This window comes from Coregonus lavaretus (assembly GCF_964263955.1).
Source record: "Coregonus lavaretus genome assembly, contig: HAP1_SCAFFOLD_791, whole genome shotgun sequence".
Taxonomy (NCBI): domain Eukaryota; kingdom Metazoa; phylum Chordata; class Actinopteri; order Salmoniformes; family Salmonidae; genus Coregonus; species Coregonus lavaretus.
In genome coordinates this window covers 135,173-159,493 of record NW_028163290.1, presented here as the reverse complement: position 1 = coordinate 159,493, position 24,321 = coordinate 135,173, and the positions used below count along the sequence as shown (strand labels likewise).

Here is a 24,321-nt window from a genome sequence, read left to right as displayed (position 1 = left end):
AAATGTGGTTTCCATATGTGTGATACCATTTCATTTATTCCATTCCAGCCATTACAATGAGCCCGTCCTCCTATAGCTCCTCCCACCAGCCTCCACTGGCATGTGTGTGTGTGCTAACATGCTTGCATGCTTGTGTGAGTGTGCATGTGTGTGTGTGTGTGTGTGTGTGTGAGTGTGAGTGTGTGCGGGCAATTCATTGTGCTTCAGTGTGCTTGCAGGTTAATGTGCGCATGTGCCTCTACTGAACGTGTGTGTTTATTAAAGCAGTATCAGTACTCAGAGTGACACAGACAGAGACACAGAGACAGGCACCATGTCTTCCTCCCAGTCCTCACTACTGCTGTTGCTGCTGATGATGGGCTCCAGCTCCTGGGCCTCCCACTTCTTAGGAGGAACCATGACCTTCAATCCCAGGGGGACCAACCCAGACGGAACCTTCAGGGTAAGACCAATGACAATGATGATGCGTCCAATTAAAGCTGCATTATGTAGAAATCACTCCGCCATTTCCTGGTTGCTAAAATTCTAATAGTTTGCCTGATTTCAGTTTGTGACAAAACAAGCATGTATAGTGTAAATCTAAACCGCTGTGAAATTGTCACGCCATGACTCAGGGGACTCTGATATGTTGAGTCAGGGTGTGTATATTCCTTGTTGTGCTTTGTCCATGTTGTATTTCTAGTATGTCTAGATCTATGTTGGCCGGTGTGGTTCCCAATCAGAGGCAGCTGTCGCTCGTTGTCTCTGATTGGGGACCATACTTAGGCAGCCTATTGGCACTAGTGGGTTGTGGGATCTTGTTCGTGTGAGGTATGTTGTTTGTGTACCTTGGACTTCACGTTTCGTTTAGTTTGTTGTTTTGTCGCTTGTTTATTTATTCCAAATAAACATGTACGCATATCACGCTGCGCCTTGGTCTGACCCGTCTGTAAACGAACATGACAGAAATATATTTTCCATAACCAAAAATATACTAATTTCAGCTGTTTGAATCTGGTGTATCAAACCGAAAGTAAAAGATGCAAAAAGACAGATCTATAACTCACATTTCTACATATTTCAGCTCTAAGTGTTCTTACGTGTTTTTCTTCAACTGAGAGAAATGCTTATTTGTTCTTGCTGTCATCTTGAAAAATTGGTTCTTCACAGGGTTGGAATATTACCGGTAACTTTCTAAATTTATCAGTAAACTACCAGAATTTTGAAAACATTCAAGGAGTTTTCCTAACGTAAAATGACAAAAAATAAATAGCAACTTTGGTAAATTACTGAGGGTTTTGCAAACCTATTCTTAGCTCAAGAGGCTTGTAAAATAGTCTGGTAGAAATGGAACTCACGCGTTCCCTTTGGTCTGTGGTCCAGGTTTGCTTCCATCTAGTGTTCTTTGTCAAGTATTGCTCTCCTTTTCTCACTACTTATCACTACTTGTACCCACTCCTATTCCCTACTTATACCTATTCTTCTCAGTATTTCAAGCTTTAATATGAATTTTGATAATACAGTGCCTAGTGAAGTCTACACACCCCTTGCACAGTCTTCAACATTTGCTAAAATAAAATCTACAAGGGATTACAATAGAGGAAACCAAGTCTAGATGTAACTTTAGCCTGCAGCTTTGATATGTGCTGAGAGAAGGACAGTGTACTCCCAAGGACTTGTATGAGGTGACTACCTCAAGCTCTAAACCCTCAGAGGTAGTAATCACACCGGTGGGGAGAGGGACATTCTTCTTACCAAACCACATGACCTTTGTTTTGGAGGTGTTCAGAACAAGGTTAAGGTCAGAGATAGGCTTTGGCGATGATAGGGGCTGCAACCTTACAGAGAAAGGAGCTAAACCATATGACCCAGATGTTATTTTTTTTGGTGACAAGTTTAAGGAGCTCCTTTAGTCCTTCAGACTCAGTGAGAAACTGTGTAGCTGGGCAGGGGGAAAAGAGGGAGGAGCATCAGGGCTAGTCGCATTAAAAGGGTTGGGAGAGGAGGAAATGTTGGACGGGCAAGGAGGCGTGGCTGAGTCAAATAGGAATCTTGACTTAATGAAGTGGTGATTAAGAGCTCAGCCATGTGCTCCTTGTCAGTAACAACCACATCATCAACATTAAGGGACATGTGGGCAGAGCCTTTCGCCAAATGGAATTCTTGAGGTGCAGTAACTCTGCCAGATCACAGTCGAACTTCAACTTGTATGTATATTATATGATGAGTGTACATACATTTAATCAAGCTGTGTCGTGAATTTAGCTATTTTTGAGAGTTTGAGAAATTGCTAACTTAGCTAACCTCGTGTTTTGTTTAGCTGTAAGTTAGCGATCGTCATTCTATCCTCTTGTGTTGAAGCCCACGTTTCAGTCGTTTTTTTTATGTTAGGCGGATTCTGGTCGAGGGTAGAGTTTTGAACCTTTTCTCTCCTTGATGTTGAACAGGTATGTATTCCCTATATCAGGTAAAAAATATGTGTTCATTTAAAATGTTTTCATGTATTGATTAGTGTTTAATGGCACTGAAAAGCTCAAATGTGAAGGATTACATGTTGCTTCGTGCATATTACTGTATGTATTACCTATTTGAAAGATGGTTTATGTCATGTTGCACAGTATTAATGTAAAGGCTAAAAGCTCAGAGTTTTTGGCAGAGATAACATGCAATATGACACATACATAAGATATACACCAGATGCTATGTTTATTTTCCAATTATGTTGTATTTTATTCCTTGGATTTTTGAATGTGATTATACTCAGTCTGCATTCTACTCGACTGAGAGAGGCGGATTCTGGTCGAGGGTAGAGTTTTGAACATTTTCTCTCCTTGATGTTGAACAGATTGAGAGAGTTGTACACAATAAAGTGCCTTCAAGTACGCCAGTGTCTTGTCTTCAGTGCACCGGAACACAACGCAGTAGTCGGCAACGAGCAGACCGCGCCGGCTACAAAAGCACGCAGGAGTCATGAGGCGAATAGCAAAATAGCAAAATGCACATGAAAATAAATATAACCACTTGGGCCATTGTATCCAGCGATCACACACTGTTTACCAGGGGGCAGGGCTACCAACGTAAAGGCTAAGCTGAAGATGATGCTGGCTGAGGCAAAAACTGGTGAGTGTAGATGGTATAGGGATATTGTTATCCACGTCGGCACCAACGATGTTAGGATGAAACAGTCAGAGGTCATCAAGAGCAACATACAGTGGGAAAAAAAGTATATATATATATGTGTACCTATGATGAAAATTACAGGCCTCTCTCATCTTTTTAAGTGGGAGAACTTGTACAATTGGTGGCTGACTAAATACTTTTTTCCCCACTGTAGCTTCAGTGTGTAAATTAGCTAGAAAGATGTGTAGGCATCGAGTAATTGTCTCTGGTCCCCTCCCAGTAAGGGCGAGTGATGAGCTCTACAGCAGAGTCTCACAACTCAATCGCTGGTTGAAAACTGTTTTTTGCCCCTCCAAAAAGATAGCATTTGTAGATAATTGTCCCTCTTTCTGGGACTCAAACACAAACAGGACCAAGCCTGGCCTGCTGAGGAGTGACGGACTCCATCCTAGCTGGAGGGGTGCTACAGGACCAAGCCTGGCCTGCTGAGGAGTGACGGACTCCATCCTAGCTGGAGGGGTGTTACAGGACCAAGCCTGGCCTGCTGAGGAGTGACGGACTCCATCCTAGCTGGAGGGGTGCTACAGGACCAAGCCTGGCCTGCTGAGGAGTGATGGACTCCATCCTAGCTGGAGGGGTGCTCTCGTCTTATCTACCAACATAGACAGGGCTCTAACTCCTCTAGCTATCCCCAATGAGATAGGGTGCAGGCCAGCAGCAGGCTGTTAGCCAGCCTGACAGCTTAGTGGAGTCTGCCACTAGTACAGTCAGTGTAGTCAGCTCAGCTATCCCCATTGAGACCGTGTCTGTGCCTCGATCTAGGTTGAGCAAAACTAAAAATGGCGGTGTTCGCTTTAGCAATCTCACTGGAATAAAGACCTCCTCCATTCCTGCCATTATTGAAAGAGATTGTGATATCGCACATCTCAAAATAGGGCTACTTAATGTTAGATCCCTCACTTCCAAGGCAGTTATGGTCAATGAACTAATCGCTGATCATAATCTTGATGCAATTGGCCTGACTGAAACATGGCTTAAGCCTGATGAATTTACTCTGTTAAACGAGGCCTCTCCTCCTGGTTACACTAGTGACCATATCCCCCTCGCATCCCGCAAAGGCGGCGGTGTTGCTAACATTTACGATAGCAAATGTCAATTTACCTTCCAGAAAATGACTGCGTTTTCATCTTTTGAGCTTCTAGTCATGAAATCTATGCAGCATACTCAATCACTTTTTATAGCTACTGTTTACAGGCCTCCTGGGCCGTATACAGAGTTCCTCACTGAGTTCCCTATCGGACCTTGTAGTCATGGCAGATAAAATTCAAATTTTTGGTGACTTTAATATTCACATGGAAAAGTCCATAGACCCACTCCAAAAGGCTTTCGGAGCCATCATCAACTCAGTGAGCTTTGTCCAACATGTCTCCAGACCTACTCATTGCCACAGTCATAACCTGGATCTAGTTTTGTCCCGTGGAATAAATATTGTGGATCTAAACGTTTTTCCTCATTACCCTGGACTATCAGACCACCATGTTATTACGTTTGCAATCGCAACAAATAATCTGCTCAGACCCCAACCAAGGACCATCAAAAGCTGTGCTATAAATTCTCAGACAACCCAAAGATTCCTAGATGCCCTTCCAGACTCCCTCCACCTACTCAAGGATGTCAGAGTACAAAAATCAGTTAATGACCTAACTGAGGATCTACATTTAACCTTGCGTAATACCCTAGATGCAGTCGCAGCCCTAAAAACAAAAAAAACATTTGTCACAAGAAACTAGCTCCCTGGTATTCAGAAAATAAAGCAAATTACAGACTCCTTTTTGAATCTGCGTATTTCTCCAAAGCTCAGTTGTCCTGAGTCTGCACAGAACTGCCAGGACCTAGGATCAATGGAGACACTCAAGTATATCTCTTGAAACATTCTTGAAAATAGTCATGGCCTCTAAACCTTCAAGCTGCATACTGGACCCTATTCCAACTAAACTACTGAAAGAGCTACTTCCTGTGCTTGGCCCTCCTATGTTGAACATAATAAATGGCTCCCTATCCACCGGATGTGAACCAAACTCACTAAAAGTGGCAGTAATAAAGCCTCTCTTGAAAAAGCCAAACTTTGACCCAGGAAATATAAAAAAATATTGGCCTATATTGAATCTCTCATTCCTCTCAAAAATTTTAGAAAAAGCTGTTGTGCAGCAACTCACTTCCTTCCTGAAGACAAATAATTATATGAAACGCTTCAGTCTGGTTTTAGACCCCATCATAGCACTGAGACTGCACTCGTGAAGGTGGTAAATTATATTTTAATGGCGTCAGACCAAGGCTCTGCATCTGTCCTCGTGCTCCTAGACCTTAGTGCTGCTTTTGACATCATCGAGCACCACATTCTTTTGGAGAGATTGGAAACCTTAATTGGTCTACACGGACAAGTTCTTGCCTGGTTTAGATCTTATCTGTCGGAAAGATATCAGTTCGTCTCTGTGGATGGTTTGTCCTCTGACAAATCAATTCTAAGTTTCGGTGTTCCTCAAGGTTCCGTTTTAGGACCACTATTGTTTTCATTATATATTCTACCTCTTGGTGATGTCATTCGGAAACACATTGTCACCTTTCATTGCAATGCGGACGACACACAGCTCTACATTTCGATGAAACATGGTGAAGCCCCAAAATGTCCTACCCTGGAAGCCTGTGTTTCAGACATAAGGAAGTGGATGGTGGCACATTTTTTAACTTTTAAACTCGGACAAAACAGAGATGCTAGTTCTAGGTCCCAAGAAACAAAGAGATCTTCTGTTTGGATCTGACAATTAATCTTGATGGTTGTACAGTTGTCTCCCAAAAAAATTGAAGGACCTCGGCGTTACTCTGGACGCTGAACTCTCTTTTGACGAACATATCAAGAATATTTCAAGGACAGATTTCTTCCATCTTCGTAACATTGCAAAAATCAGAAATGTTTTCTCCAAAAATTATGCAGAAAAGCTAATCCATGCTTTTGATTAGACTACTGCAATGCTCTACTCTCCGGCTACCCGGATAAAGCACTAAATAAACTTAGTGCTAAACATGGCTGCTAGAATCTTGACTAGAACCAACATTTGATCAAATTACTCCAGTGCTAGGCTGTCTACACTGGCTTCCTGTTAAGGCTATGGCTGATTTCAAGGTTTTACTGCTAACCTACAAAGCATTACATGGGCTTGCTCCTACCTATCTCTCCGATTTGGTCCTGCCGTACATACCTACACGTACGCTACGGTCACAAGACACAAGCCTCCTTATTGTCCCTAGAATCTCTAAGCAAACAGCTGGAGGCAGGGCTTTCTCCTATAGTGCTCAATTTTTATGGAATGGTCTGCCTATCCATGTGAGAGACGAAGACTCGGTCTCGACCTTTAAGTCTTTACTGAAGACTCATCCCTTCAGTAGGTCCTATGATTGAGTGTAGTCAGGCCCAGGAGTGCGAAGGTGAACAGAAAGGCACTGGAGCGACAAACCACCATTGATGTCTCTGCCTGGCCGGTTCCCGTCTCTCCATTGGGATTCTCTGCCTCTGACCCTATTACGGGGGCTGAGTCACTGGCTTACTGGTGCTGTCCATCCCTAGGAGAGGTGCGTCACTTGAGTAGGTTGAGTCACTGACGTGATCTTCCTGGCCAGTTTGTCGCCCCTTCGGGCTCAAGCAGTGGAGGAGATCTTCATGGGCTATACTCAGCCTAGTCTCAGGGTAGTAGATTGGTGGTCTGTTGATATCCCTCTGGTGGTGTGGGGGCTGTGCTTTGGCAAAGTGGGTGTGGTTATATCCTGCCTGGTTGGCCCTGTCCGGGGGTATCGTCGGACGGGGCCACAGTGTCTCCCGACCCCCCCGTCTCAGCTTCCAGTATCTATGCACAATAGTCTATGTGCCGGGGGGCTAGGGTCAGTCTGTTATATCTGGTGTTATTCTCCTGTCTTATCCGGTGTCCTGTGTGAATTTAAGTATGCTCCCTCTAATTCTCTCTCTCTCCCTCTCTCCCTCCCCTCCCGGGAGGACCTGAACCCTAGGACCATGCCTAAGGTCTACCTGGCCTTATGACTCCTGGCTGTCCCCAGTCCACCTAGTCGTGCAGCTGCTCCAGTTTCCACTCTTCTGCCTGCGGCTATGGAACCCTGACCTGTTCACCGGACGTGCTACCTTGTCCCAGACCTGCTGTTTTAATAATAATAATAAATAATATGCCATTTAGCAGACGCTTTTATCCAAAGCGACTTACAGTCATGCGTGCATACATTTTTGTGTATGGGTGGTCCCGGGGATCGAACCCACTACCTTGGCGTTACAAGCGCCGTTTTCAACTCTCTCTTTCTGCCGCACCTGCTATTTCAACCTCTGAATGCCCGGCTATGAAAAGCCAAGTGACATTTACTCCTGATGTACTGACCTGTTGCAACCTCTACAACTACTGTGATTATTATTTGACCCTGCTGGTCATCTATGAACGTTTGAACATCTTGAATAAAAATCTGGCCTTAATGGCCCTGTACTGTTATAATATCCACCCGGCACAGCCAGAAGGGGACTGGCCACCCCTCAGAGCCTGGTTCCTCTCTAGGTTTCTTCCTAGGTTACTGCCTTTCTAGGGAGTTTTTCCTAGCCACCGTGCTTCTACATCTGCATTGCTTGCTGTTTGGGGTTTTAGGGCTGGGTTTCTGTATAGCACTTTGTGACATCTGCTGATGTAAAAAGGGGCTTTATAAATGAATTTGATTGATTGATTGATGACTACTGCAACAGTGAAATAAAAATATTATGAAAATGTTCCACATTAATAAAAAATACACGTCTTCACACCACTGAGTTAATACTTGGTGGAATCACCTTTTACAGCCACTACAGTTTTATAATGTTTTATAAGATTCCACCAACTTTGCACAACTCTTAGGGCAACACAAAGTGCTGAAGCTCAGTAAAGCCAATCTGGTGTGTCTTTAGTATGTGTAATTATTTTTCTGAAAAATAAAACTATCCCAGGGTTAGGTTTTCAGAAGACTGAGGAGAGTTTCTCTAACTTTCCTTTTTTTCATATTTATTTTGATCCTGATGGGTATGCTTGTCCCTGCCGGTGACAAGCATACCCATAACATGATGCTGCCACCACAATACTTGAAAATACAGAGAATCAATTACAAAAAAAACATCAACGCTAAAGACACAACTGAATGGCTCACAAAGAGGTTATGAGTGTTCCAGTCTCCATCCTCATGACTTCAATCTGCTTGGAAATCAGAGACAAGGTTTCAATACAATCTTATTCAAAATTATTCACAGCTGTAATGGTTGCAAAATGTACTTTCACCAAGCATTAACTCTGGGGTGTGAAGACATACACTATCAAGACATTTCGTTTATTTTTTTGGTATTTTTTATGAATTAGGAAATTTTTCTACAATTTATCTTTTGTTTTTGGGAATGTGAAGTAGGCTGTGTAGAGAAATAGGACAAAATCTAATCCATATTTAGATGTAATTCTATGGCAGCAAACTGTATAAGGAAGTGGTATGAAGACTCCCACTATACATTGTATATATATATATATATATATATTTCACAATTTTGAATTGATATTGTCTATTGTTGATAACAAAGTGGTGTCCACCAATGATTATTTTGTGCCTAACCACTCCCTGGTACAGGGTTTGTTCTCAAAGAGAAGGCATGTTGTATCATCCCTGACAAAGGCTGAAATGCATCAGAGTTTAGAATGTTTTGTACTATTGAACATACCATAATGATAAAACCATTTAGCTATATGAAGAATGGTTTGCTCCTCCTTGTTCTCTAACCCCCTTTACCAAAGAGCACATTTGTCTTTGTTGCACACTTGTTAAAGACAGCAGTCTTGCAATGTGTCTGAAGTGGTGGTCTTATGAAGTGTGTTGTTGCAGGTGGACCTTCGTTACAAGACAGCCTTTCACTCTAGCGGCTGTTTTACTGATACCTGGAATTGTGTCAGTGGGGACTGTGGGAATGAGACCAGTCTAGTGGTTAAGGCAGTGAGCCAGGATATATCTGAGGGCTGGTGTCAGACAGAAGGAGTCATGACTAGACACGTCTCCAATAACATACAAACTTTTGATCTACAGTGAGTGTTTCTTTTATATTAAAATCATCCATCCATTACCAGTATTTTTATTAACCTGATTTGTAGTAACAGTGCACAGCTAAGTTATTACATCCTGGTTACCAAAGTAGTTCTATAGCATATGGGCAACATTAGTTAATGCACACAGTATTGTACATGATGAACACCATAACAACAAGAGTGTTTAGGATGTGTTTTTGGAACTCACCTTTCACATTTGTCTCTTTATCATTACAGATTGGATAGCTGTTGCTGGGTATTCAACGATAATTCTGTTAATTCTTGGAGGCTGTTGACTCATGTGGACCTTGGGGTCAGGTCTGACACAGGGAAAGTCAACCGATCTCCACAGACCACTGTCATACCTCTGATGAGGTAAATACTGCTACTTATCAGTGTAAAGTGATTTAGTTCGATGAACAAGTGATTTTATCAATCTGTGTGTTGTATTCAGTCAATAGGAAACAGGTCTGAAACACTGCAATAATGGTCTCTCTCTCTCTCTCTCTCTCTCTCTCTCTCTCTGTCTCTCTCTCTCTCTCTCTCTGTCTCTGTCTCTGTCTCTGTCTCTCTCTCTCTCTCTCTCTCTCTCTCTCTGTCTCTCTCTCTCTCTCTCTCTGTCTCTGTCTCTGTCTCTCTCTCTCTCTCTCTCTGTCTCTGTCTCTGTCTCTGTCTCTCTCTCTCTCTCTCTCTCTCTCTCTCTGTCTCTCTCTCTCTCTCTCTCTGTCTCTGTCTCTGTCTCTCTCTCTCTCTCTCTCTCTGTCTCTCTCTCTCTCTCTCTCTCTCTCTCTCTCTCTCTCTCTCTCTCTCACAGTGTCCCTGTTAATTGTCAAAGAGATTTCAACCTGTTGTCCTTTGATCCGGATGGGGATATGGTCAGATGCAGATATGCCGTACCAACGGATGAGTGTGCCACATCTAGTAACCTTCCTAATGACTTCAGTCTACGAGGGGTTAGTATCCAAATAAAACAACACAGGAAACGATGGACTATGATGATGATAGTAGGGAATTAACCCTTAATCATCACCACGGTCAATTTCTGTGCAGTATTTGGCTGCTCTAACAGGGCAGGAAACACAACGGGGAAAAAAATATGTTTACAGATTCCCCGCAAGCAGGTTACTGTCATTTAACATGCCAAGGCAGCAACCAGCTGGCCAAAGCAGGTTACTGTCATTTAACCAGCTGGCCAAAGCAGGTTACTGTCATTTAACATGCCAAGGCAGAAACCATCTGGCCAAAGCAGGTTACTGTCATTTAACCAGCTGGCCAAAGCAGGTTACTGTCATTTAACCAGCTTGCCAAAGCAGGTTACTGTCATTTAACATGCCAAGGCTGCAACCAGCTGGCCAAAGCAGGTTACTGTCATTTAACATGCCAAGGCAGCAACCAGCTGGCCAAAGCAGGTTACTGTCATTTAACCAGCTGGCCAAAGCAGGTTACTGTCATTTAACCAGCTTGCCAAAGCAGGTTACTGTCATTTAACATGCCAAGGCAGCAACCAGCTGGCCAAAGCAGGTTACTGTCATTTAACCAGCTTGCCAAAGCAGGTTACTGTCATTTAACATGCCAAGGCTGCAACCAGCTGGCCAAAGCAGGTTACTGTCATTTAACCAGCTGGCCAAAGCAGGTTACTGTCATTTAACATGCCAAGGCAGCAACCAGCTGGCCAAGCGGGTTACTGTCATTTAACCAGATGGCCAAAGCAGGTTACTGTCATTTAACCAGCTTGCCAAAGCAGGTTACTGTCATTTAACATGCCAAGGCTGCAACCAGCTGGCCAAAGCAGGTTACTGTCATTTAACCAGCTGGCCAAAGCAGGTTACTGTCATTTAACCAGCTGGCCAAAGCAGGTTACTGTCATTTAACCAGCTGGCCAAAGCAGGTTACTGTCATTTAACCAGCTGGCCAAAGCAGATTACTGTCATTTAACCAGCTGGCCAAAGCAGGTTACTGTCATTTAACCTGCTGGCCAAAGCAGGTTACTGTCATTTAACCAGCTGGCCAAAGCAGGTTACTGTCATTTAACCAGCTGGCCAAAGCAGGTTACTGTCATTTAACCAGCTGGCCAAAGCAGATTACTGTCATTTAACCAGCTGGCCAAAGCAGGTTACTGTCATTTAACCAGCTGGCCAAAGCAGGTTAATGTCATAACTTCAATGTTAGAGTAACATAAACATGACTTTCTGAATTACAGTACATTAGGTCATGGGCTGCTGTAAGATAGGCTACTTTAGCAACAAAACTGACACGTGCGGAACTATGGGGCAAAACAGAAGGGGTTGGCTTAGCTTGTTGACAACATTGTTTATTGAAAACATAAAATACACTTTCACAATGAGCACTTGTTGTCTCTCAAATACATAGTTACAGTTGTTGGTTAGCTAGCTAGCTATTTCTTTTTGCCATATTAGCATAGACATGACATCAGTCAAACACCTGAAAACAAGACATGGTATTTATGACAAGATACAACGAGCTGAAACGAGCCATCTACGATTCCCCACATGGCAGCTTCTTGTCATTGTTGCTAACTCTCTGATCGTTCAGAATCATAACGCATGCCTTCCAGTCACATCTATATTATATCTGAAAAATAATACTTTGGGTGTGTTTATGACGGTCTTTGGTGACATTAGAATACAAAAATATATATATTTCAAAAATAACAATAGCATTTTCATTAGTTTATGTTACTGTATCTGCTGCAGTGTGCTCACTTCGAGAGGAACAGTGGTTCTTCTTGGAGAAAGTGGTATCTAGAAAAATGTTGAGTGTTGACAAATGTAAGTGTTTTGGAAACCTCAGAATCTGCTCTTCTGATACTATATAGAAATCAAAATCTTACCTGCATGTGATTCTGTAGGTGGATTTGAAAATTTGGCTCGAGAATAAATAAATAAGAACTTTCTTCCTAAAACTGTTTGTGATATCGAAATTCTAAAAACATCTCTGTGTTAAATAGACTTATTTAGGGAAAGATTGGGGCATGACTTAAAAAACTAGCTGAGATATTTCACTTTAAAATGTATATGCAGTCAAAATGACTGTCTCGGCGCGTCTAGTGTTAAGTGTTATATAGTTAGTTGATAAGTTGTTGTTGATGGTTGAATGACAATCATGTGATTGCTATAACTTTCCAGGTTGAGATGGCGGTCCCAAGTTTGTTTCCAAAAAGTATTTCTGTTGCACACCACTAATTAGGGTAGATGATGCACTTTAGAGACGAATCCCCAGATTTTCAGTAAACTGATTCAAATCCCGAGATTCTCAGTAAACTGATTCAAATCCCCAGATTCTCAGTAAACTGATTCAAATCCCCAGATTCTCAGTAAACTGATTCAAATCCCCAGATTCTCAGTAAACTGATTCAAATCCCCAGATTCTCAGTAAACTGATTCAAATCCCCAGATTCTCAGTAAACTGATTAGAATCCCCGGATTCTCAGTAAACTGATTCAAATCCCCAGATTCTCAGTAAACTGATTCAAATCCCCAGATTCTCAGTAAACTGATTCAAATCCCCAGATTCTCAGTAAACTGATTCAAATCCCCAGATTCTCAGTAAACTGATTCAAATCCCCAGATTCTCAGTAAACTGATTCAAATCCCCAGATTCTCAGTAAACTGATTCAAATCCCCAGATTCTCAGTAAACTGATTAGAATCCCCAGATTCTCAGTAAACTGATTCAAATCCCCAGATTCTCAGTAAACTGATTCAAATCCCCAGATTCTCAGTAAACTGATTCAAATCCCCAGATTCTCAGTAAACTGATTCAAATCCCCAGATTCTCAGTAAACTGATTGAAATAATAAAATGTAGGTTTTAATCAGTGATTTCCCAGCCATCCTCCTGCAATGTTGACACTAATCTAGTGAGCACCTTTGGAGCTCCACCCAAGCAAGGCATTTGATTGTTTTTTTTATTTTTTATTTGTTTAACCTTTATTTAACCAGGTAAGCCAGTTGAGAACAAGTTCTCATTTACAACTGCGACCTGGCCAAGATAAAGCAAAGCAGTGCGATAAAAACAACAACAACACAGAGTTACATATGGGGTAAACAAAACATACAGTCAATAACACAATAGAAAATCTATATACAGTGTGTGCAAAAGTAGCAAGTTATGGAGGTAAGGCAATAAATAGGCCATAATGCAAAATAATTACAATTAGTATTAACACTGGAGTGATAGATGTGCAAGAGATGATGTGCAAATAGAGATACTGGGGTGCAAATAAGCAAAATAAATAACAATATGGGGATGAGGTAGTTGGGTGGGCTAATTACAGATGGGCTGTGTACAGGTGCAGTGATCGGTAAGGTGCTCTGACAACTGATGCTTAAAGTTAGTGAGGGAGATAAGAGTCTCCAGCTTCAGAGATGTTTGCAGTTCGTTCCAGTCATTGGCAGCAGAGAACTTGAAGGAATGGCGGCCAAAGGAGGTATTGGCTTTGGGGATGACCAGTGAGATATACCTGCTGGAGCGCATACTACGGGTGGGTGTTGCTATGGTGACCAATGAGCTAAGATAAGGCAGGGATTTGCCTAGCAGTGATCTATAGATGACCTGGAGCCAGTGTGTTTGGTGACGAATATGTAGTGAGGGCCAGCCAACGAGAGCATACAGGTCACAATGGTGGGTAGTATATGGGGCTTTGGTGACAAAATGGATGGCACTGTGATAGACTACATCCAATTTGCTGAGTAGAGTGTTGGAGGCTATTTTGTAAATGACATCGCTGAAGTCAAGGATCGGTAGGATAGTCCGTTTTACGAGGGCATGTTTGGCAGCATGAGTGAAGGAGGCTTTGTTGCGAAATAGGAAGCCAATTCTAGATGTAACTTTGGATTGGAGATGCTTAATGTGAGTCTGGAAGGAGAGTTTACGGTCTAACCAGACACCTAGGTATTTGTAGTTGTCCACATATTCTAAGTCAGACCCGCCGAGAGTAGTGATTCTAGTCGGGCGGGCGGGTGCCAGCAGCGTTCGATTGAAGAGCATGCATTTAGTTTTACTAGTGTTTAAGAGCAGTTGGAGGCTACTGAAGGAGTGTTGTATGGCATTGAAGCTCGTTTGGAGGTTTGTTAACACAGTGTCCAATGAAGGGCCAGATGTATACAAAATGGTGTCGTCTGCGTAGAGGTGGATCTGAGAGTCACCAGCAGCAAGAGCGACATCATTGATATACACAGAGAATAGAGTTGGCCCGAGAATTGAACCCTGTGGCACCCCCATAGAGACTGCCAGAGGTCCAGACAACAGGCCCTCCGATTTGACACATTGAACTCTATCTGAGAAGTAGTTGGTGAACCAGGCGAGGCAGTCATTTGAGAAACCAAGGCTATTTAGTCTGCCAATAAGAATGTGGTGATAATAATATAATAATATAATATGCCATTTAGCAGACGCTTTTATCCAAAGCGACTTACAGTCGTGTGTGCATACATTTTTGTGTATGGGTGGTCCCGGGGATCGAACCCACTACCTTGGCGTTACAAGCGCCGTGCTCTACCAGCTGAGCTACAGAGGACCACGTGATTGACAGAGTTGAAAGCCTTGGCCAGGTCGATGAAGTACTGTCTTTTATCGATCGCGGTTATAATATCGTTTAGGACCTTGAGCGTGGGTGAGGTGAACCCATGACCAGCTCGGAAACCAGATTGCATAGCGGAGAAGGTACAGTGGGATTCGAAATGGTCGGTGATCTGTTCGCACTGCTTTGACGTGTTGCGAGGCGTCACTGATTTACAGCGGGTTCCCAACCCTATTTAGCTATTTACATTTTAGTCATTTAGCAGACGCTCTTATCCAGAGCGACTTACAGTTAGTGAGTGCATACATTATTTTTCATACTGGCCCCCCGTGGGAATCGAACCCACAACCCTCGTGTTGCAAACGCCATGCTCTACGAACTGAGCCACATCCCTGCCGGCCATTCCCTCCCCTACTTCATAAGGCATTTATAAGTTATATCCTTCAAGAATCTATGGGTTAATATAATTAATTTAAAAGTCAAAAAATGTATGTAGCAATCGTGGATTGCCCCTTTAATGTTGTTTTGATCTTGTCTCCCTTAGGACTGCACCTTGTCATTCTGGGGCAACAGAAACACCACTGGAACATATGCAGTCCAGATGATGATGGAGGACTTCCCGACTCAGTCCATCTCTCTCTCCTATACTAACGGATCTCAATCTAACAGGACCTCAAATAATACACTCAGCAAACTGCCTGTTCAGTTTGCAGTGAGAGGTACATATATATGATCTAGACACTGCACAAAAAAATATAAACATGCAACAATATCAAATATTTTACTCAGTTACAGTTCTTACAAGGAAATCAGTCAATTGATATCACATGACTGGGAATACAGATATGCATCTGTTGGTCAAAGAAACCTTAAAAAATAAAAAAGGGCCTCACAATGGGCCTGAGGATCTCGTAATGGTATTTCTGTACATTCAAATTGCCATCGATCAAATGCAATTGTGTTCGTTGTCCGTAGCTTATGCCGGCCCATACCATAACCCCATCGCCACCATGGGGCACTCTGTTCACAACGTTGACATCAGTAAACTGCTCGCCCACACGACGCCATACACGTGGTCTGTGGTTGAGAGGCCGGTTGGACGTATGGCCAAATTCTCTAAAACGACGTTGTAGGCGGCTTATGGTAGAGAAATGAACTTTCAATTCTCTAGCCACATCTCTGGTGAATAGTCCTGCAGTTAGCATGCCAATTACACACTCCCTCAAAAAATTGAGACATCTGTGGCATTGTGTTGTGTGACAAAACTGCACATTTTAGAGTGGCATTTTACTGTCCACAGCACAAGGTGCACCGGTGTAATGATCATGCTGTTTAATCAGCTTCTTGATATGCCACACCTGTCAGGTGGATGGATTATTTTGGCAAAGGAGAAATGCTCCCTAACAGGGATGTAAACAAATGTGTGCACAAAATGTGAGAGAAATAAGCTTTTTGTGCGTATGGAACATATCTGGGATCTTTTATTTCACCTCATGAAACATTGGACCAACACTTTACATGTTGTGTTTATATTTTTGTTCAGTGTAGTTTATCTTTATATCTAGGTAGTTTCTAATGAGTAGTTTCTTTTTATAAAAAATAAGATAATGCCTATGCCTTGTTTCCAGTAGAAGTAGTGATTGTCATTGCATTTTATGCAGAGTTGCCAACCCTGTAGCGTGGTTGTGGTACTGATTCATTCTGAAAAACATGCAGCAATCTGTTGTATTTCAAAACTCCATGGTTTGTCTTTCAGTGGACCCCCCGGTGCCATCCTGTATGGAGGGGCTATACCTACCCATGTTCCTGTCTCCAACGCCAGCCCAGGGTGCACTGCTCTACGCCTCTGTGAACCAACCCCTGGAAATCACTGTCAGAGCACAGGCTACCCAATCCACGTAAGAGAAAATAAACGTGGAAACACATAGCCGATAGGTATAGCCTAAATCAGGGGTTTTAAACGTAATAGTTCGACGGACGGGTGTGTTGATCAATTAAGTTCATTCATTAGTTAGAAACTCCCCTCACCTGGTTGTCTAGGTCCTAATTGATTAGTTGGGACCTCCCCTCACCTGGTTGTCTAGGTCTTAATTGATTAGTTAGGACCTCCCCTCACCTGGTTGTCTAGGTCTTAATTGATTAGTTAGGACCTCCCCTCACCTGGTTGTCTAGGTCCTAATTGATTAGTTAGGACCTCCCCTCACCTGGTTGTCTAGGTCTTAATTGATTAGTTGGGACCTCCCCTCACCTGGTTGTCTAGGTCTTAATTGATTAGTTGGGACCTCCCCTCACCTGGTTGTCTAGGTCTTAATTGATTAGTTGGGACCTCCCCTCACCTGGTTGTCTAGGTCTTAATTCGACACAAATTGAAAGGAAGTAACAAAAACCAGCAGGCCCTCCAGGAATAGAGTTTGACCCCCCTGGCCTAATGCATTATGACAGTGAGAGAAACACATTGTAAAACTATTTGTCAGTACTGAGCGGCAGTGGACTGTGGATCTGGAACTTTGAGGTAGAGGTCTGAGCGTGACTGATTTCTGTCCCACGGTGTTATTTTATGCGTAGTGGAGCAGCTCACTTGCCAGCCATGGCTTCAGCAATTTTGCGCCCGATGGGCAATATCAAATTAGCATTTAAAAAAATATATTAATAGATTTCCTGAGATTCTCACGTGGACCATTATATTATCTGTATTACTGGGCTATATCAGCCAATAGGCTATCTGTATTACTGGGCTATATCAGCCAATAGGCTATCTGTATTACTGGGATATATCAGCCAATAGGCTAGATGTAGTTTGAAGAGAGCAGAGTTGGAGAAACTTACACTTTCTCTTGAGCTATTTTTATAGCATACCTTTTACATTTTTTTTACATTTTAGTCATTTAGCAGACGCTCTTATCCAGAGCGACTTACAGTTAGTGAGTGCATACATTCTTTTTTATACTGGCCCCCAGTGGGAATCGAACCCACAACCCTGGCGTTGCAAACGCCATGCTCTACATCCCTGCTGGCCATTCCCTCCCCTACCCTGGGCCAATTGTGCGCCGCCCCATGGCTATCAGCAAAGCCTTGTCTGTCAGCGAAACAGTTCATTTACTGCCTTAAAAAAAAAACATAGCTGATATGGCTGACTTGCTTAAACAAATGTGGTTTTTACTGACAATTGAGATGTACAAACTATGGCATAAGGGGACGACGAGCGGATAAGAGGCAATCCGTAATTTCGATGAAGACATTAATGAGCGATCTAGGACGGACGTAGTCAATATAACTATTTGTTCAGCACTTTTTAAATGTACAGCGACAGAATTCAGAACATGGGCCGTTCTTACAGTGTTCTCCCTGTACACCAAGTCAGAACCGTAGGATAAATAAAGGGGGCGTATAAGCAGACAATGAAAGCTCTTACAATATTCGATGATTACATTTCTCTAAAACAGGTTACAGGCTACATGTGCACCACCAAGTCAGAACAGTAGGCGAAATTAAGAGGAGAAAATAGACCAAATTATTAGGGTGAGGCACATTGAACACAATTGAACACATTGAACACAATTCACTGGCATATTACATCATTTATGCTGCAGCATACAATTCATTTTTGGACTCACCTTGCTTACTTAAACAGGAAGGTGGCGCGACGGTCCTTTGTGGGCAAATTCTGTCATCAAAGTCTGGGATTCTCTGGATTTATGGTGGGAACTTGGAAATAAAACCGCACAACCACTCCACTGAATAGGAGGCTAGTGATCGCTTTGCAATGCTTGCAGTTAGCCACGGATTCCTTCCAAACCACCATTGTTAAATTTGCGATTTCCAACTTGTTGTGTAATGTTTATGTCCAATGGCCGATGCGCACCTATACGTTTTATCTATAATTTATCTTCATTATTTATCTTCATATGACAAGGATTAAAAAGGATTTGCCAGTAGATTTTTGACTTGATTCATGATGATGACTGCTAGCTAAGATTTTGAAAGTGTGATGTTGACATGATCAGTCCAATCAAAGCTACTGTAGATATAACGTGTTTTGACGTCATTTTATTTGTGGCCAATGACCTTGAACCTTCCTGGAAGGGCACTTATAATATAACTATGGCAGGACATATAGGGCTGACATTTTCTATGTCTACTCTTTACTAAGAATTTAGACTTGGCCTGTGACGTAGGGTCCCCATGAGTGACAGAACACTGAGCCAATCGGGCGCTACGCTCCGTATTTTCCGCTGGCTTGCCCCAGCACCATAGAAAGCACTGAGCTAGGCTGAAACACCTGCATTATGGAGCTGCCTTACTCAAGAAAACAAAAAAGAGACCATGTTTGTATGCGGCTTTATTAACTCAATGATATATTAAAAATATATTTATTTTTTTACATAGTTTGAGAACTGATATGTGACACCTATTAATGCCACACAAAAAAAACAATATATATATATATATATATATATATATATATATATATATATATATATATATATATATATATATATATATTTATATACAATTATTTTTGGCTAAAAATGTGGGGCTGAAAACCGGACAGGTCGCCACTGGGCTAGAGCCTAGTCCATTTCATTGAGACCACAGGCGCACCTGATCTCGCAGGTATGGATACTGAACTGGAAGCAGCAAGAATGATGACAGCGACACGTGCTACGTTTTGCATATATGATATAGCCTATCTTTTAGGAGGATGATTTGCTGGCAGAGACAAATAAAATGACATTGTATTTATTTATTTTTTCCTCCCTGTGTGTTTGAAGGGTTTCCGAGCTGTTGGTGAGTGGACCTTCCACTATCACAAAGAACACCACGGTCCCAGGAGAGTACCTTCTAAGATGGACGCCCACTGAGGATGATGAGAGAGGGTACTATCCTGTGTGCTTCATCGCTCGGGGAGCGAACAACAGGTCAGTCTGCAGCCCCTTAAACTGGAAACTTACAGCACAATATATTGTGTTCCAATGACTTACCCCGATTAAATTAAGGCAAAAAATTAACTTCAACTTGAAAACTTGTTTAATCCAGCATTTCTGTAGCCTCCTATCAAGACTATCAGTTAAATGTAAATGTAGAAACATTTTGGTTGAATGCATTCAGTTGTGCAACTGACTAAGTTCCTTCCCTTTCCCGTCAATGGTATGTGTTTTTTTTTTTTTATGCTTTATTAAAACCAATGGTATGTGGTTTGTTTGGTTTTGTAGTGGTTTATTAAAACCAATGGTATGTGGTTTGTTTGGTTTTGTAATGGTTTCTTAAAACCAATGGTATGTGGTTTGTTTGGTTTTGTAATGGTTTCTTAAAACCAATGGTATGTGGTTTGTTTGGTTTTGTAATGATTTATTAAAACCAATGGTATGTGGTTTGTTTGGTTTTGTAATGATTTATTAAAACCAATGGTATGTGGTTTGTTTGGTTTTGAAATGTTTGATTAAAATGCTGTTTAAGCAAAGATCTGAACAGTGTAACGGATGTTCCCACTTCTGTTGATCAGCTCCAAGTATCACTCTGAGCTGCGCTGCGTGATCGTCAGTGTTGGAAACACAAGCGGTGGGTACAGTATAACTACAGCATGTTCTCTTGATGTTATTGATCCCCTTTCTGGTGTTCTGGTAGTCTCGCGGTTACTTACAGATGCTAGTTGAAATGCATGTTTGAGACAATTACCAATCAATCAACCAATCTTTGTCTTGTCTTGTCTGTCTTTGTGCTGCAGCGATCAGAACCACACAGAATGCAACTGCACTTCCAACTAAAACCCAACCAACTACTGAACTCACAACCGCACCCACAAATTTCAGTACACACGCAACCACAACTACCACAGCACCCACACCTAACACAGTGAACACAACTAACACAGTGAACACAACTAACACAGTGAACACATCTAACACAGTGAACACATCTAACACAGTGAACACATCTAACACAGTGAACACATCTAACACAGTGAACAAACCTATCACAGTGAACACAACTATCATAGTGAACACATTGAACACAGTGAACAAACCTATCACAGCGAACGCAACTATCATAGTGAACACATTGAACACAGTGAACAAACCTATCACAGCGAACGCAACTATCATAGTGAACACATTGAACACAGTGAACACAACTAACACAGTGAACAAACCTACCACAATGACCACAACTTTAAGTACAAACCCAACCACCAATCTCACAACCAATAATGTGGTCAATACATTAAACATCATTGGGCCTAGTAAGTACAATATTAACTTTTTTTCAAATTTTTAAAATAATGTGTGTGTGTGTGTGTTGTAGTAATTTTGACTGTGTATCCACAGGATACATCGTTGGACTGAGGATAAAACTGTCCTCTCTGATCACACTAACAGATGATTACATCAGAAACGTGGTCTTACAGCAGGTCAGTCTCACTGTCAGATCAGACAGGTTCATAGTCAGCTAACGACAGGTATCTCCTCAGCTCTACCTGATAATCACTGCGTGTGTTCTGGTTCCAGCTCCGCGAGGAACTGATCAGACGAGAGCTGCCAGGGAACTTCACACTACGCCTGAGAGCCACTTATGAGATCAGCCCCTGAGGGAGGGACAGGAATTCATCTCAAGTTTCTTTACTCCTACTTGTATTTCCTTCCTGGTATCTGATTCTGCAGATAGTTATTTTGAAGAAAAAGGGGTTCCTTACAATGACTGTATTTGGTTGTTTTGTACTTATCTCTCGTGGACAGACGCACGTAACATAAATTATGATTTTTGTTCTGGGTTACCAAGATTAGTTGAATGAACTGACAGTACGTCGCTCTGGATATTAGTTGAATGACTAAAATGTTAATTATTTATGGCTACAAGAAGAAATAGAACATAAATGTGGTTTCCCTGTTTGGTTAAGAACAGAGGTAACTGAAGTTTTTTCCTGTATGGTAATGTGACATTTACATTTAAGTCATTTATCAGACGCTCTTATCCAGAGCGATTTACAGTTAGTGAGGGCATAACTTTTTTTTTTTTATACTGGTCCCCCATGGGAAACGAACCCACAACCCTGGCGTTGCAAACGCCATGCCCCTACCAACTGAGCTACACGGGACTACTTTCATGTTGTGAGATAGCAAAATATTACTTCCACAATCAAGACAGGATAACCAAATTGCTTCAGATGATAATAAACCACTTTCTTGGAGTTACTTTTTTCTCAACTTGTTTATATTACTTTCTAGTACGTCAAGGTAGCTTACAGAATAGCTACAGCTAACTAGCCAGCTAGCTTTGTAGCAATAGATTGCGCACCTTCCATTGTTTAGCTAAGTAGCTAGCTGTTACCAAACAGGTTCTTTCCTAGACTGAAGTTCTTTCCTGTTTGGTAATGTACAGAGGTAGACTGAGATTCTTTCCTGTGTCAAGAATAGTATGTTGAGGCTCAGTTTTCTGTGACAGAGGGCATAGGGAGGTAGGGAGGACCCACTTGCATACACCCACACACACACAAACACACACACACACACTCAGGAAGAAGTTTCACTTTCACTCATACATGGAACACAAAGAAGAAGGAACATTGAGGGAGAATTGACATTGACTAAAGAGAATAAGAAATTAATTGGGACTGGAATTTATTGCAATAATAATTAAAGGTTAAATATATGAAATGTTAAAAGTTGAAAACATTGGGAAATATTAAAGGGGGATTAAAGTAATGCAGTAAGCTGGTTAGGAGTGTTATAATGTTGTTTGCTTTAAGGTGTGATGCATATAGACTATGTTTGATTAGGCTTAGAGGACAAGGCCTTAGCGCCTGTAGGAGGTTGATAATGAGATTATATAATGGTGGAGTAATAAATTAGGCTGGAGTAAGACTAGAATTGAGTTAAGGAAGGTGAAGGGAATAGCAAAGGTTCATGTTAGAAACATTTATGTTATAAGAAGTTTATGTTAATTAAGTATATTAAGGATGTTAGCTTAAATCAGGAAATCCCCGAGTCAGAGCAGCATCGAGGTTGAAGCATATGTCCTGCCTAGGTGAGAAAAAGTGGAGGTTAGTGGGGGCTGAAAAAGCCCCTTTTGAGAAGGTGGACGCATTAGGTGTTAACCACCGAAGGCGTCATTGGAGCAGGTGGTAGTCACGACGACAGAAGAGGGCATTAGGGTATAAAGGAGGAAGGATTTTTGGGAAGGCTACGACTATCTTTGAGCTTGCTAGAAGAACCCGTCGTCTGCTGGAGAAAGATTTTTGCTGTAGCTTTTTAGCTTAAGATGCATTTAGATTTGTATTATACTTTGTTTTTATTCTTAAAGTGTTAAAGTACAATTCTAGGAGGAACCCGTAAGGTTACCTCATTGATAGAAGTGTGTTAAAGTAGCTGTTAGTTTTTTAGACGCCAACTGAGGGACTGAGCATCCTGCGGGGGGAGACAAAAAGCTGTTTATAATTTGTAGAAGGTAATAACACGTTTTTTCTTGTTATTAAATAATGTGCTTGTCCTAAAATTGTAATAGACAAAAAAATATTTTATTGGTACACCCTAATAAGGGTTTAGTTTTGGGCGCTAAAGGAATCTCTCAATTTAATCCAAGGTTAATTTGTGCTTATCATCAATTGGTGATATTGATTTGTGATTGATTGATTGATCTGGGATTATTTTTGCCTGTTTCTGGAATTTTGAATAAACTTGCTTTATTGTTCTGAAACCCTGTGTCATCAAAGAGTCCTGCTTTATTGTTCTGAAACCATTTGTCATCAAATAATCCTGCTTTATTGTTCTGAAACCCTGTGTCATCAAAGAATCCTGCTTTATTGTTCTGAAACCCTGTGTCATCAAAGAATCCTGCTTTATTGTTTCTGGAACCCTGTGTCATCAAAGAATCCTGCTTTATTGTTTCTGGAACCCTGTGTCATCAGGGAATGCTGCTTTATTGTTCTGGAACCCTGTGTCATCAGGGAATGCTGCTTTATTGTTTCTGGAACCCTGTGTCATCAAAGAATCCTGCTTTATTGTTTCTGGAACCCTGTGTCATCAGGGAATGCTGCTTTATTGTTCTGGAACCCTGTGTCATCAGGGAATGCTGCTTTATTGTTTCTGGAACCCTGTGTCATCAAAGAATCCTGCTTTATTGTTTCTGGAACCCTGTGTCATCAGGGAATGCTGCTTTATTGTTCTGGAACCCTTTGTCATCAGGGAATGCTGCTTTATTGTTTCTGGAACCCTGTGTCATCAAAGAATCCTGCTTTATTGTTCTGGAACCCTGTGTCATCAGGGAATGCTGCTTTATTGTTCTGGAACCCTGTGTCATCAGGGAATGCTGCTTTATTGTTCTGGAACCCTGTGTCATCAGGGAATGCTGCTTTATTGTTCTGGAACCCTGTGTCATCAGGGAATGCTGCTTTATTGTTCTGGAACCCTGTATCATCAGGGAATGCTGCTTTATTGTTCTGGAACCCTGTGTCATCAGGGAATGCTGCTTTATTGTTCTGGAACCCTGTGTCATCAGGGAATGCTGCTTTATTGTTCTGGAACCCTGTGTCATCAGGGAATGCTGCTTTA

General features: G+C 41.8%; 1 protein-coding gene across 1 annotated transcript; it reads left to right on the top strand.

The window, feature by feature from the left end:
* The first annotated feature begins 292 nt into the window (after nucleotides 1-292).
* On the top strand, nucleotides 293-21,965 carry LOC311118325 (integrin beta-like protein A). Its single transcript, XM_084193136.1, has 8 exons — nucleotides 293-442; nucleotides 9,040-9,236; nucleotides 9,474-9,611; nucleotides 10,051-10,189; nucleotides 15,321-15,495; nucleotides 16,533-16,674; nucleotides 19,549-21,185; nucleotides 21,283-21,965. The coding sequence occupies exons 1-7, from the start codon at nucleotides 314-316 to the stop codon at nucleotides 19,751-19,753; spliced, it is 1,125 nt and encodes a 374-aa protein (XP_084049262.1). The 5' UTR covers nucleotides 293-313; the 3' UTR covers nucleotides 19,754-21,185; nucleotides 21,283-21,965.
* Nucleotides 21,966-24,321: the final 2,356 nt, after the last annotated feature.

What these genes read in the sequence shown, in the direction of transcription:
- LOC311118325 (XM_084193136.1), top strand. Translation starts at nt 314, where the DNA reads ATGTCTTCCTCCCAGTCCTCACTACTGCTGTTGCTGCTGATGATGGGC. An exon ending in ACCCAGACGGAACCTTCAGG is followed by an intron (nt 443 to 9,039) that starts GTAAGACCAATG and finishes GTGTTGTTGCAG; the next exon opens with GTGGACCTTCGTTACAAGAC. An exon ending in ATACAAACTTTTGATCTACA is followed by an intron (nt 9,237 to 9,473) that starts GTGAGTGTTTCT and finishes TTATCATTACAG; the next exon opens with ATTGGATAGCTGTTGCTGGG.